General features: G+C 28.1%; 1 protein-coding gene across 1 annotated transcript; it reads left to right on the forward strand.

Annotated features, from left to right (window-relative positions):
* The first annotated feature begins 611 nt into the window (after positions 1–611).
* Positions 612–9,615, forward strand: LOC129958693 (chaplin-C-like). The gene is made up of 3 exons (XM_056071340.1): positions 612–715; positions 5,065–5,346; positions 9,234–9,615. The coding sequence occupies exons 1-2, from the start codon at positions 704–706 to the stop codon at positions 5,323–5,325; spliced, it is 273 nt and encodes a 90-aa protein (XP_055927315.1). The 5' UTR covers positions 612–703; the 3' UTR covers positions 5,326–5,346; positions 9,234–9,615.
* The last annotated feature ends 6,837 nt before the right edge of the window (positions 9,616–16,452 follow it).

Raw genomic sequence — 16,452 nt, forward strand, 5'->3', positions numbered from 1 at the left:
ACAATGAATCCTAATAAAGTCCATCTCAATTACATCGATAACCATCACAGAAACGACAATTCATTTGTGTTGAGTCCGCATACTTCACAACCATCATACACCACTGATCATCCTTAAAAAGTTATATCATCCGCAAGATAAACGTTAAATTCTCTATTTTAATCTTCGATGGTTGAAATACACCGTTCACGAATTGCGCAATCAATAAGGTCCATCGACAAAGTGTCTGGACTAAAAAGTAGGACGCAGGCGATCTCAAATGATAATTCCATCGAAAGTGAAGAGCACTTTCCTTACTTTCACCTGCCCTAGATGGTATCCTTTTTTTTCATCGTGATTTCCAAACTTGTTTCCAACTGAGTCTTCTCGCCCTTTATTATTTTCCGTACTTCCTTCCTTTAGTTAGGAATGACCCAATCTCTTTCCCTCCCCCTTTACTTCCACTCCAACCCGGGGGGCAAACACGAATTCGGTAAAAGAGAAAGGTATTACGCAGGGTGTAGGTTAAGGGGAAGTATTTAACAGTTATAATTTATTTTATTTTATTTTTTTATTTGATTATCTGGACTAACTGCATGGCGAAAGGCGCCAGTGGACTGGTATATAAACGCCGGTGGTTCCGCAGTGGACATCAAAACCTGTCAAGACTTTCAGTCATACTTTCTTGTGTGGATACTTTCTTCGGAAACTTGATCTAGCCATCATGAAATTCCTCGTGAGTATATCATACAGCCATATAGTAGTTCTATAAGTGAACTTGTGTATTCGAAAAGATTTTGCTACTGTTACAACTTCTGCAACCATGGATAAAAGGATTTAGCCGCAAAAGCCATCAAAAGAGATTTGAGTGAACCGCTTTAATCGATCTTAAAGCATTTCGATAGGGATTAGTGCGGTTTCATCAAGGATTAGAACTAACCGCTTTATTTGATGTTAAAGCGTTTCGGTAGGGCTAATGTGGATTTTGGAGAAATCCACTATATATGGCCTCAAAATAATTTGTTAGAGCTTAAAATGATTCTTCAAGATTGATATGCGTGATCCATTGTAGTAAGATTTAAAACTATCATCTAGAAAGGCTTAAGATGATTCTTCGGGATATTTTGAGGGCCATTTTGTTTGGTCTTAAAGTGTTTCTATTGAGACTAGTATCCGCAGTTTACTTAAAATTTATTTTCTCGAGCACATAGCTGAATTCCTAAATCCTCTTTTTTCCTAACAATTTCGCTTCTAATATTTTTCTTATATTTTAGACATATACTTGATTTATAATGGTCATTCCTGGGTAAGGGGATTTTTTTTAGGTAAAAAGGGTGAAAATTGGGTTGATTTAATAATTTAATTTAGTTTTAGTGTTAAGTAGAGAATTCATGCAATATTCAGGGAATTACAATTTGTTTAAAAGTAATTTTCCCCTACCAATTATATAATTTTGCATAACATTTTTGTGAAAATTTCAATATTAATTGCATACTCATATTTCTATACTCACATCAAGTATAAAGCGTATTATCATTGTATAAAGCTGCCATTTTGATCAATTTTTTTTCTGTGAATATTTTTAAATGCTATTCAGGATCTTTTAGTCATCTTTAGTAGAAAAAAAATTTATTTAAATGATTAAAATATATTTTCTATATCACTCTCTTATTTCATATGGCTATAAAATATTTATATAGAAATGAATGATTCTGTTGATATGATGTTTATTTAATATTAATCCTTCCTTTCTTTTCAAAGTATCTGTAAATCATAAGAAACCCTTAGCTCAACCTGTGTTAAAATATACATTTTGAAGAAAATTTTGGAAAAATATTTATTATTTTATTATAAATATTTAATATTATATTAAAATGATAAAAATTATTTTATTCAAAATAATATTTATTTCACATAGTTATTTTTTTCGAAATGATTATGTAGCAGTTAAATCTGATTAATTCGGATTTTGATAAAAGAATCACTTTCATGATTAATTCTAGAAAGAATTCCAGGATTAATTTCCATAAATTATCATGATTCTTTGCTATTCCAGGATTTTTCCCTAAATTTTCCTTGAATCATAGTATTTTAATCAGAAATTGTTTTTTGAAATTTTATTTTTTATTATTTTTCCACATTTAAAGTATTTGTTAGTATCAAAACTGTTATCTCAAATAACTTTTTATAAATTTTATTGATACATTTGGATGGACAATATTTTACAATTTTAAAACTGATTTAATCTAACATACTACGCAAAACGTTTATAATGTATCGGACTTAATTTAAAGCTAATAAAGAATTAGATGCTGCTATTACGGTGCAGTGGTTTTGATTTATGCTCAACTGATACTCAACAAATGCGCGAAAATAATCGATTTAACTTTTCAAATCCATTGCACATCTTACAGGAGAGACTTCACATCATTGCGTAATATAGCACGCAGTGAGAAATTAGATGTCATGCGTAATTACATTACGTCAACTGATTTTATTTATTTGGATGAAGTAAAAAGTAAATGTAAGTCCAAAGAAAGAATTTATAGAACAGAGCAGAGGACGAATTGCTTTCTCAAACAGTTGCATGAAATTGCCATAGGATTTTATTAATTCTTAATGCTCCCAATCCCTTCCTTTATATTGATAATTTGTTGATGCAACTACAATATTTTTTTTATTTCAAAACATTTTTAATTTTGATTGCAAGAAACAACACTTAAATTCTAACAAAAGGTTTTCAAAAATTTTAATCGTTTTTTTTTTATTTTATACTTTAGAAAATAAGTTTTTAAAATTTGTACTTAATGAACCTAATTTACAATAATTTTTTTTTCCGTACAATATTCAAAGTCATGGTCGATTAAAAGTAATAAAGTTAAAAGTAATAAATAAAATTGAACTCAAAAATCAATTGTTTAATAATACCAGTTAATTATAATAAATTATTTAAAACATTAATTAATTTCAATTCTTAATTGTTTTAAAGATTCTGAAGACATGCATTCATGTAGAGTTATGCTTATGAAAAGTGTCCAAAAAAATACGGAGGATTACTATGATAATACATTTCCAAAATTAAAGGTGTCATCTAATTTGATAATAGAGGAAATAGAAATTTAAGGCTTTAACAAATTATTCCCTTGTTCATATATGTTTATGAAATATTTTTAATATAAAATAAAGATTGTAAAAAATTTGTGTTTTCCTATATCATAACATTGAATTCATTTAATATGGAAATTTTTTTTATTTTATTGTACAACTCAATAAATATCCTTGAAGTTAATCATACCTGAAAAAGTGAAATAAATACTTCGTAGTTCCATGGGTAAGGTATTATAGTATTAGCAAAATAATTAAAAATTATATTTTTATAATTTTAAAAAGTGATTATTCATTTATTACTATGGAGTATTCTATTTTAAATATAGTTTTCACGAAATATATAGTGACACTGAAGTCCTAATTTATAATATATTTCAAAGTTTATATTCTATCAGGAATATAAAAACGCCTTCAGTTATTATTTCAGAATAAAACATGTATTTGTATTCCACATTCACATGATTTTTTTATAGATTTCTAAACAGCTGCTTAAAATATGCTATGGTTTCAAATAGTAGATTCACTGAACAGCTGTTTAGAAAGTGTTATGATTTGATGGTTTCAAATAGTAGATTTGCAGAACAGCTGCTTAGAAAGTGTGATGGTTTTAAATAAGCTGGAAGTTCTTTTTATTTATGACTGCTGCAGCCTAATCCTGCAACCTTCGGTCCAGTATAGTTTGCTTATGCGTGGTATATCATTAAACTGCCGTCATTTTCGTTTGCAAGCTCTAACATTTCCCTTCATTTCTGTGAATTCACCTTTCCCTGACCTTCACCTGCCTGACTAGCTCTGTAAAAGTTGTTTTTCAGCATGAGTTCTAGCATTGCAGCAAAATTTAGTTGCTTGGAATATCATTTTCAGGTCTATAAACATAGTAAAATTTTCATTTCTCGTCTTATAAGATTTATTCGCATACCTGATGAGATCACAAATTTCTAACTTTCTTTTGCCTAAAGCCCGTCTTATAAGTACAATGGATTGATGAATTTTAAATTCGTAGAAAACTCTATAATTTTTCCTTTAAGTTATTTTTTGAAGATTGAAAAGGGAATTCAATAAAGATCAATCGCGGTTAATATTAAGAAATACAATCTCAATAACCCTAATACTGCTTCGAAGCGGGCATTAACTTAGTAAATTTAATTAACTGGACACATTCTTTTCAAATAAAACTCTCTTTCTATATATATTTCTTGGCCAATAAACTTTGCGTTGGAGTTCTAAGAAATTCATTATTGAAATTTTAAATGTATCCCTAGCTTTAGAGCACCTACATGAACAACACAACAGCTAAAAGTAAGTTTCAGAATGAAGCTCATGGTGAGTAAGCCTGAAATAAATCCTATTGCTACAAACCATCGAAATTCGGAATTGCTCTGACTAATATTTGCCTTCAGGCCACTAGAAATGCCTACACCTAGCCGAATTAAAAATGGGGAAAATCTGCTTTCGATACTAGCGTTTAGAATGTAATAAAAATTATTCCCTACTGATGGCGTTATTACACGTGATTTCTATTGCGTGAAACTTACTTTCTATAATTAACTCAGAAGTATTATTTTTTGTAATAGATTTCATTTAGATGTGCGGTATGTTTAAACAGAATTTTAAAAATAAATTATGGATGCAAAATCCAAAAAATAAATTAGTTCATTATAATTTTAATTTACAATTATTTGAAGTAATTATTTTTTTTTTTGTTTAAAATGCATATACAAAGAAAATACACATTTTAATGTTTTCAGAACTTAATTACTAATTAATCATTAATTTAATTAAATTTTGATTCTGTATCTATAGCATCATCTTGTAGTGAGCTTGACAATCAGTAGATCTCAAAATTATGAAGTAAAAATTAAGTAAAATAAAAAATATAGTTTTTAAAGCACGTATAAAAACATTTTTATTAAATAAATTTTTCTACATGCCTTTCATATTTATAATGATTTCTAATATAAGTATTTATTTTAACAGCTCTGCGTAGCCGCTTTCTCACTTCTTGTTGCCGCAGCTGTCGCTGGTAGCCATGGAATTTCCATTGGTGTTCCTCTTCCTTTCATCAAAATCAGATTCGTTGATATAGCCAATCTGTTTGGACACCATGGAGAACATCATGGAGGTCATGGTGGTTATGGAGGACATGGTGGTTACGGAGGACATGGTGGTTTTGGAGGACATGGTGGATTCGGCATCCAAATCCCACATATAGGCCATGGTGGTCATGGTGGATATTAAATTTCACTTTTATTATTAAAGGTAGGTTACTTGACTTGAAATAATTCCAAGTGAAGTCAGAACTCAATGATATTAGCGTATCAAGCTTAACTTAATAAAGTTAACATGAAAAATTATTTTTCGAAATGAATCAAAGAAAATACATAAAAAAAGGCATTAATAATTTTTTAAATATATATAGAGAGATATAATTACAATAGAACGTTAAGAGAGGTCACTAAGTGCAATAAAAACTTACTTCCTACTAAATTGTTTTCTAAAATACTGTATGATTATTTAAGACTTTTTCAACAGTCATTTAATTTCTAGACATTAAAATTATTATACATAAATTTTCTCTAAGAGGCCACAAATTCATAACTAAATCTCAAAAAGGGATAAAAAATTTTAAAAATAAACTTTCTCGGCTAGAGTTGAGTTCTGATTGCAACGACTGGAAATGTATATATTACTTCGCGAATGGAAATTCTCATTTTGTACCACATAATGTTGCTGATTTTTGTTTAATTTAACTTTGTATCATTACATATCTTATTATTAATGAATCTGTTACCTGGAAATTATGTTAGACTGAAATATATGTTTTTCATATTATTGAAAAATACTTATTTGGTATTATATTTACATATTATATCAATTCATATAGTTACGTTGAAAAACATATTTATATTTTTGAAATCTCATATTAGTTCTCGTGAGACGTTTTAAGGTAGAAATTTTAACAACACAGACTAAAATTAACGATTTTTCATTTATTAATTTATTGAACTCATTTGCATACTGAATTTCTCATTAAGAAAAAAATTAGATTAAATTTCTTATAGTGAGATTCATCAGAAATACACTTGCATAAAATTATATTTTTATAACCTGTTTTTTTTTTTTTTTTCCTTCAAAGTTTTGAATTGTGGCGAAACTAATTTCTTAGACGTTCATAAAAATTATTAATTTTGTTTATAATTTCCTCAGTGGTTTTAACAATATTTGCAAATTTATGAAAATTTCCAAAATTTATTTCTGCGTTTTTAACTGTCCAAGTATCACAACAGAAAGTTATGAAATTATTACTATTATTATTTTAATGAAATGCATGATTATTCCTACAGAGTTCATACGTATTTCAAGGAACTAAGACAAACTCCGTTATATTCCTTCTTTCATTAGTTTTTATCTTTTATGAAAGATTAAGTCAATTGATCAATATCAAGGATAATACATTTCATTAGGTGCTTATAAATTCTCATCTTACACTTCATCAAATTCTGTGAAGATTACCAAGTATTGTAGCTATGTTTTTATAATTTATTTTTAAAGCTTTTTTGTATTTATCAGGTGGAAAGGTATAATTTCAATAGTAGCCACAAGATAGTGAATGAATGGATAGAAGATGTCTAGATAAAAAGTTATATAAATAATCCATAATCCAAACCAATCTCTGTTTGTACGTCTTTTTTTTTGGGGGGGGGAGAGTCTAGGCTGATTTTAATACCATACTGTCATCAGAGTTTCGATAAATAATGGTAAATCGACAACTACAAATACAAATACAAGTTTCCTGACAATTTCTTATAACGATTCCATCATAGCTATGACTCACATTTTTACAATGAAATAAACATCTGTTTCACAAAATATTTAATAGACTAGCTTTGTTATTATTTTGATTTTTAAAGGTAAGCACCATTTTTTTATTTATTTATTAATCAGACTTAATGCAAAATAATCAATGCTTGAAGAGGAGGTAAGAAAATTTTATTATATTCATTTCAGATAAACAAATTTTTATCCACAGATAGAATGAAAATCAAATCAATTTGCAAACATATTAGTCAGCAGAAAATCGTTTGAATCGAATTAAGATAAATAGTATCCATGAAAAAGGAAAAAAATTTTATCCACAGATAGAATGAAAATCAAATCAATTTGCAAACATATTAGTCAGCAGAAAATCGTTTGAGTCGAATTAAGATAAATAATATCCATGAAAAAGGAGAAAAAACAAATGAATCTTTTTTTAAGAAAATGTCAAATGAGGCCTAGCACGTAAAAATCCACGGAAATATTCTTTTGGAACATAGATAATATAAAACAAAAATTCGTTTCGTGCTTAGTGTTTTATTTAAATATGATCATAGATATATATGTTAAAAGTATAAAACTGGATCAAAAAGATGTAGAATTTAATAAAATCGTTAAAAATTTGCAGAGAATTAAAGCTTAAGAAATACAAAACCTAATTTTTTATACTATCTAAAAGCAAAGACTTCGAATAAATAGAATATTCTTTACACATTTAATTGCTAGATGAAGAAATTTTTGTCAATAAAGTCCACAAAAGATAAGCTGCAAATATTTAACTATAGTTTTTGGCACAGAATTCAGATTTTATTCTCTTTCAAATATTTATGAACTATTTATTTTTATGGATTTATATGGATTTTAGATTCTAAAATTTTATAAATGGAATGAAACGTTACAAAAAAAGAAAATATTTTTAAAAGATATTAAAAGTTTTATAGCCATAGAGCAGGTGATGTTTCTTCAGATGCAAATATTTATATTCAACATATTCTAAATAATAAACTGCGTTGACAAAAATCTCATTTACTTCTGAGAATATGAAAGGAACAGCTGATAAATTTCAAACAATTTAAAGTAGATTATGCTTTAGTCATCATTCGGTTTTGTAAACAAGATTGCTAATTTTTAGAAAGGCGAAAAAAAGTTATTCAACAACAGAAGAAAATCACTTTTATATTTTGTAGGTAGCAAAAAAACATTTCTACTACAATGTACTAATGACTCTCACAGAACTCCACGCATAACTTCACCTAGCAAGAGTTTGACATATTTCATAAACGCAAGATGAGAAAGGGGGAAATTTCCAAGAGAGAAAGTCATGAGAAAATTACCCTTCTTGAAAAGACAAATGATGGAACTGGATTATTTTTCACACTTAATCGTCATGAAAGACCGCAGAAAACTTCCTGGACCTAGTATCGCCGCTTCGAATTAAATTCCACCACATGACCTGGGATGGAATTCTTTAATTTTACAGAAACACATTTGTCCTTTCTTTTGCAGTAAAAGTAACGAAACAGAAGTGCTGTCTTGGATATCATTTACTCATTAAACTTCAATTCCAAATAAAATGCCCATTCACGACAGTTCATAGTAAAGCATCAAAACGGATATGAATTACATTCAATAATATAGAATGAAACACCCAATGCAGAAGCAAAATTCATTATCCGTTTTTCAATGACATTTCTCCATTAGCGCATGGTATTGTACGATATTTCTACGACAATGTTCAATATTTTGAATTCATTATCACTCTTCATTGATATTTCTCCATTAACAATGGTACTGTACGATATTTCTACGAATATTTTCAATATTTTGAATTCATTATCCCTCTTCAATGACATTTCTCCATTAGCACATGGCATTGTACGATATTTCAACGATAATGTTCGATATTTTGAATTTCTTACAATATTATAAAAATATTATAAGAATTTTGAGCTCAAAGAATTGATTCCATAATGTAATGATTTGTTTTTGAAATATGCTTAATTTTTATCATATGATTTCTTTGAAGTTTTATAACACTGCGATTTTAAAATCATTGTCATTGGGTTAGTCATGATAGTTATGAAATCGAAAGATGACGCTTTATAATCTCATCATTTTTTATGATGATCATTTTGGGACAGTCTATTTATAGAAAATCGAGTTAAGAATTTTGATGCAAAATGATGAAAAAAAAAAGGAATTTTTTTTTCTTCTTATTTTTAGATTCTGTTATCGAAATGTATTGTAAAATAGTTAACAATTTTGATGTCAAATTCAAAATATTTTTCATCAACATAACTATGTACATGTTTTTCCATTTTTATTTTCAGAATCTTCATCTACATTTCTGAAGTGAATCAAAACTGAATACATTGGAAGAGTCAAAACAACTACAAATTTCAACTTTGTATATAATAGTCATCCTCACATCGACTTCAACAATGTATATAAACACTCTCTTCCACTTTTCTTTTTTTATTCTATGTCAGCTAATGTCTTAAACATCGGCCCTTTTATATCGTTCATTTCAAACCCAACTATTACTTTGTGTATAGAATTCATTCCTTTGTTCATTCAGTATTAAATGCTACCTTGTATATAGGAGCCATTCCTTAGTACAGTTCAAATTCAAATACAGTTCATTGTACGGGTCACATCCCTTTGTACAACGCAAACCCAAATATAAATAAAATTCTATACACTTATGTTTCATTGTTGTGTTTTTTAATTATGTGTATTAAACGTCATAAATTCATTTTCCCCTCTTAAACTGAGTAATTTCTACATTTTTCTGTCTCAAATAGTGAAACAATAAATAATCTTCCCCAAAGAAATGAAATATAAATATGGATTGGAGTTTGATAATTCAGACTGAATCGTCGTTAAATAATAGAATAAATCATCAAGAATCACAAAACGTATGAATGGTCATCAACTTTCTGTTACATCGTCTCCATTTAGCGTGAGTAAAAAAAAATAGGAAAACTCTGACATCATGATTTTTTGTCGTGCTGCCATCTGGTGGAAATGATTCTGCTGTGTCACATAAATACAAAAATAAATAAATAAAATAAGATAAAACATGAGCATTTCATTGAATATAAAGGCGCAATATATCCGAGGGGCAAGAAGGGGCATTGATGCCCGGGTTTTCGGAATTTTTGGTTTTCAATACATGTAGAAATTTCAATCCAATTTTTAAATGCCTCGTTATCAAAAACTTTTTTAACTTGTCTTATTTCATGTTAGGGAAGGTGGAACTATATAATCAGTTTTTCACTCATTCTCTGTTGCTCAAGAATTTTAAAATTTCTTATTCATGAATATTCTAGATGACAAAACACTATTTTAATATTTTCAAAATTTAATTATACGTTAATTTATAAGCTGAATCGAATCGCGATTACACATAGTATCACCTGGTAGTAAATTTGAAAAAAAAAAAAAAAAAAACCTGAGCTCAGGCTACAATAATATTTATAATAATGAATTATAAATTAAGAACTAAAATAAAAAATATAAAGAGTTAATAGAAAATAACTAAAGCGAAAAGAATTATATTTTTACATATTAATAAAAAAGAGTTTTTAATTTTTAATTTCATTTAATTATTTAAAATTCTCAAAGTGATTTTTAAAGTAACGATAAATTTCAGATTTCATTATTTTTGAAATTATTGCTGAAAATGTTAAAATCATATATATTAATGTGAATAAAAAATAAATAATGGAATATTGTCATGCAAAGCCTTCAAGATTCGAAGATAATTTTCCTTTATTTCATCAACAGACTCAAAACAGTGATTATGGAGAGGCGTTATAATGGTATAAAATTCATCAGCTATCTAGCCATAATTCAAGCTATTTTCAATGTTTTCGAAATAGTAATAATGTCTTTAATTGTTAAAATAATGTCTTTAATTGTTAAAATAATGTCTTTAATTGTTAAAATACAATCACTAAAAATAATTATCTGCTTTGATCATCTTATTGATGATTAGATTTAATAGAATTGCTACCAAAATGTGAGCCATTTTTTGCCTTTAAATAATTCTACCATTAAAACACTGATAAATCTCTGATAAGTAGCTATCTCTAAATGATTTCTATAATATTTCAAATATTTTTGTATCAGAAAGTGCATTGCAGAAGAAAATTTTAACTCAAATTATTTGCTCAAATACGCTTGCAATTTTTGAAAACTGACAAAGTTAAAATTCTTATTTCATTAAATACAATTTTTTAAACGATAATTTAAAAAATCAAATATCAGTATCGACAGATATTTAATTCAGTCGTAAAATCATTTCATAAAGTTTGAAAACGATTTCTAGTATATTTGTATTTTAAATTAAGCATTTTTGATATTTTTGATGGCAATAGAGTAATTAAATTGAATAAAGAATAATACATCTTAATTCTCAATTTTTTTCGATTATGTTTTACCAATGCATTCAATCCAGAGTATAGACACAAAAGTTTTATGTTTGTTATAAAAACAACAACCGTTAATCTTTTCCACTTATATACATATATCTACCACTAACTTCTTACAAACGAAACATAAAATAAACAATGAAAATCAGACGATTTAGATTGTCGCACTTATAAATGATAAATTTATTTTCGTGTGTAGAAATTATTAAAATAAGTAATGCTTAAAAATCTATAAATCCTGCGAAACAAGAAAAAAAATTTTTGTGCCTCGTTTTTACTTTCTTCAAAGAGAGCTTTGAAGCATTCTATTCAGAAAACTTTAAGTCTCTGCTTCTCTGATAATTAAAAACATGGAAATTTTTATTATCATGAACCAAAACTGCATTAACAAAAGTTTTTTTCATGCTTTGAAAAAAGTAAAATGCAATTCTATCTGTTCAAAAAAAGATCATCTGCCAGTTTTCATTTGTTCAGCATTTTTAAAGATACGTTATGAAAATCAGTGCACAATAAGTAGTGACTTTAATGTAAATTAAAGCAAATTTTGTTTAAATATAATTATTCTCTGAATATTACGAAGTCATAAAGTACGTCAAAACATCTTAATTAGAATTAATTTATACAAATGTAGAAATATGCCCAGGAATTTTTACCGATGTTATAAAAAATGTCGAATTACTGGCCATAATTATCTAGGAAGATAAAATCAATCAGTGCACTTAAATGTCAACTGGCATGTCGATAAACATGCCAGTTGACATTTAAGTGCATCCTCTTTAAAGAGATGTTCTCGATTCTTTGATTAAAATTAGTCTGGAACTATTAACATTAGGTCTCATGTATTACCCCCCCCCCAAAAAAAAGAAAGAAATCCAGTGGGAATGAGATCCCGTACTGTAAGTGGAGGGGATGATAATAACATTAGTTCAGCAGAATAACTCCAATATCCTCATCAAGATAGCAGGTGTAGATAGTAATTAATTTTAAGCGATGTACTCCGTCCTCATCATGATAGAGTATAGATAGTAATTAATTTTATGAGAGGTGCTTCATCCTCATCAAGATAGAGTGTAGACAGCATTTAATTTTAAGCGAAGTTCTCCGTTCTATTGGTAGTATCATTCTTCAGTCTAAAAGAAAATCTCCTGAAAGTATAACATAACGCCATCTAGTTAAAAGTGCAGAAAACAGGATTTTTTGAATTCAGAAAAGTCTCGTTAATTCGCATGTTGACCCTAAATTCCTCTACACAAACAATGCTTAGTAAGTTTAAATGGTATTCCATTGTTAAACAGAATCATCAGTTTCCCAGTAGCTGCAATTATTATAACTGATTGAGTCATTATATATGAAAACGTATCTTTTGATGGAAAATTTTAACTCTAAAAATGAATAATTATTGCACTGATTATTTAAAAGATTATTGAAAGATCAACTTTTGAATTTATTAACTAGAATTCGGAAATTTTGATATACATTATTCATCATTTGTGCTGTAATTATTCAAGGTATGTGTATATAAGCTAATCTTTCTTTTTTTTTTTAAATCTTGGCCATTCCTGTATCTATAACAAACTCTGTGAACTCTGTCTTTCAAAATTAGGAAGAAAAAAATATATCTTCTGATGTATATTACGAATTGGGATAGATTACATCCAAATGCATTGATTTCAGTTGTTCAAAGAGGTGCAAATATGCGTAATAAATGTTTTAAAGTTACTATATCTCCACGATTATATCTCACTAGCCGCTATTGTTTGCATCAAACAAAAATTTAAAACAATTAACAAAAAAAAGAAGTTATTAATATTGTAGCGGAAAGTGATCGGATATATGTAGGATTTTTAACTAATCAACTAATCAAACATAAACAACAAAAATCCGCCTTTTGAATAACTTATTTACTTCAGAGACTTACTGTAATTTACAGTGAAGTGATTGACTGTAAGTGTGCTGATTTCAAAAGTCCTTCCTCATAATATCAAGAACTGTGCAAATGTTATGAGTATAGTTTGAATCGATATAGATATTTTTAGTATAGATAATTTTATACAGTTCTATATAGTTCCTTATATCAAAGAAAAGACAACCCGGTATATCATTAGGACAAGTTAAATTATCCAATGTATGATTATGATGTACAGAGTGGTTATAATTAAACTCCCCCTATAAACAGCATCATATAACACAAACGGATGAACGGATTGCAATGAAATTTGGTATATAAAGACTATACACGAGATACGCTCACGGAATTTCGAAAAAAATAATGTCAGTAAAACAGAGGGCGCCTTTTCCGGAAAAACATCAATTTTAACATAATAAACGACCAAAAAGGAAAACAGAAGCAATATTAACATTTATTGACTAGTTTCTGATCACCTTGTCGTCGAACCATATTAAGTAAAGGTATGGAAAAAATAACAGTACACTGTTTGAGAAAAACAGTTCAGTTTGCAGAAACAAGAACAGATTAGGACGAAATTGCACAGGAGGAGAGCAATTGTTAGTCATATCCAGGATGATGTAGGGAAAGGTGCTCCATGTGACCACCCTCATTCACCTGCAACATTTCAAATCGATGGACAGTGTGTTAAACAGCAGATCATAAATGATCATCTGTGATGCTTCGTACATGAAGCGTTATGCAGTTCTTTAAGTCAATCAATATCGTAACACCGTTGCAACATGATATCGCCATCATTACAGCCGGAAACATCAACATAAGACATGACAACGACTCTACGTAAACATGCAAATTTCGACATTTTTTTCCTAGAATTGATAGCTTTTCGAGGTTTTACATTTTATTACTCATAATTCTTGTTCTGGATTGCTAATATTGCTTCTGCCTTCCGTTTTAGACGTTTATTGTTTTATATTTAATGTTTTTTCCGGAAAAAGTGCCCTCTGGTGGATATTTTGGAACTTTTTTTTTTTTTTTTGAAATTCTATGAGCACATTTCGTGTATAGCCTATAGCAAATTTCGCTGCAATCCGTTCATCCGTTTGCGTTGTAGGACGCTGCTTATAGGGGAAGTTAAATTATAACAGCACTGTGTATCGCATATTTGAATAGAGCTTAGTCTTAAGGACCAGAAAGTAAAATGCTGGGCAACGGAATTCAATATACAAAGCGGGGTATGTTTTTTAAATCTCATGGATGTCTTTTTAAAACACTAAGACACATAAGAAAACGTTCATCGTCATTTATCGGTGATGAAACCATTCATAACTTTCCATGAATGATCTGCTTGAGTCATTGAGAAGATGATTCATTTGTTTTGGCATAAAGATTTACTTTTCCATAGACAGTAACAGACAGGAGGATAACGAGAGAAGGGTAACTCACAGGCAGAGAGATAGTACTCCAGGTGAGATTTTTAGAGACGTCCTGGGAAAAAAAAGCATGAATGTGTATACATCACTTTTTAAATGCAATTATGGTGAGGAGATGAAAAATATAACGTAATAAATACTCTGTGCATCATTTATATGTGCTCAAAGTATTTATTACGTTATTTGTCACAGAAGACTCCTGAAAGTGAAAAAATTATATTACACCCATGGTGTCACTGACCCGCAGTGTGTCATTGGGAATAGAGAAAGGCCAGCAAAGTGACAGTTCATCAGATAGACAGCTCTACACTGTCTCGAGAACATCCTGTTGATTCACCTGAGTTAATGAACGTTCTTTTATTTAGTCACTGAAATACTTCACTCACTAAATTTCTCCTCTACTGAATCGGCATTTCCATTGTTTCTGCTAATGCTTTGATTTTGGGGGCAATCAATAAATGCTGTTGACAACATTACAGTGCTCAAGACATCCTATTATTTCTATATAATTAATAAAAGTTGTAAAATATGGATTCAAATTATTCAGGGAAAATTGATGTTAATTATTTCTGTTTTTTTAATTAATTTTTCATATGATAATCATTTCTCATTCATGTAAAATTCTAGCTTGTCAGCAATGTTTCCGACATATACAGAAATTGCTTCCTTAAAAAAATAATAAAAATTACAAAGGATTTATAAATGTATCAAAATTTTCATTTTACTCACATTTTTTTTTCTGTTTTTACGTTGATTTATTTCTTAAAAATAATTCTTACTATATTATTTTTTTTTCCGATTTAAATCTTATTTTTTCAATTCGTTTAGAATAATATAATGATTTTTTTAGACTAATGCTTATAAATATCTTTGTAATTATTATTACTTACAATCAATCCGCTGAAATGTATCATATATAATTTGAAATGAATTTTAAAAATTAAAGCAGAGAATTTTTTTTCTTTTTAATTCCTTTTAAATCAGGTATTTCTTTTTGCAAGATAAATAATTTGAAAGCTATTTGAAGCGTTTATAGTTTACATTTCTTTTAACACTTTAAATGAAGGTAAGAGAAAGGCCCATTTTAAATAGTATGAGTCGATAAGTGATTTGAAGAAATAATAATTGATAAATAGTAATGGCTCTTGAATATTGAGTATATCAATTCTCAATAAAAAGATATATATGTTTCTTTTAATATTTTTAACTTTTGAAGAAAAGAAAGGATCGCAATTGTCGAAAAATTCGATGGTTCCAATGTATTTACTTCGAGTACTTCGAATTTTGATGACTCTTCATTTTTCTCTTTCTCTCTTTGGAATTATGTCATTATTATTATTTTTTACTTCAAGTAAAAAAAAAAGTTATAAAGAAATTTTAACTAAATAATTGCAACTTTCAATTAATTTTTTTTTTTTTAGAATATTACGTTAAAATGTTGAATTAAAAATATTTTTTGTATTTCTGATGTTCAACCATGAATTTAAATCTGTTCATTATAGTTATAGGAGAATACTTATACTCGGTTAATTCAAAAGTTTTAAAAGTTTTTAATTCTGAATCGTCGATGCGAATTTCGATTTTTTTTTTTTCCGAATCCTTGCATTTTCAAATAATATAAGTTAAAGTTCGAATTTATTTTGAATAATCTGAATTTTTAATTTAATTAATTTGATTTTTTTTTTTTTTTTCATATTAGAAACTTTATTTTTAAACAATTTTAACAAGGATGAAAAATTAAATTTCACTTACGATATTTACATTTCCACTTGTT

Source organism: Argiope bruennichi, chromosome X1, assembly GCF_947563725.1.
Source record: "Argiope bruennichi chromosome X1, qqArgBrue1.1, whole genome shotgun sequence".
Lineage (NCBI taxonomy): Eukaryota > Metazoa > Arthropoda > Arachnida > Araneae > Araneidae > Argiope > Argiope bruennichi.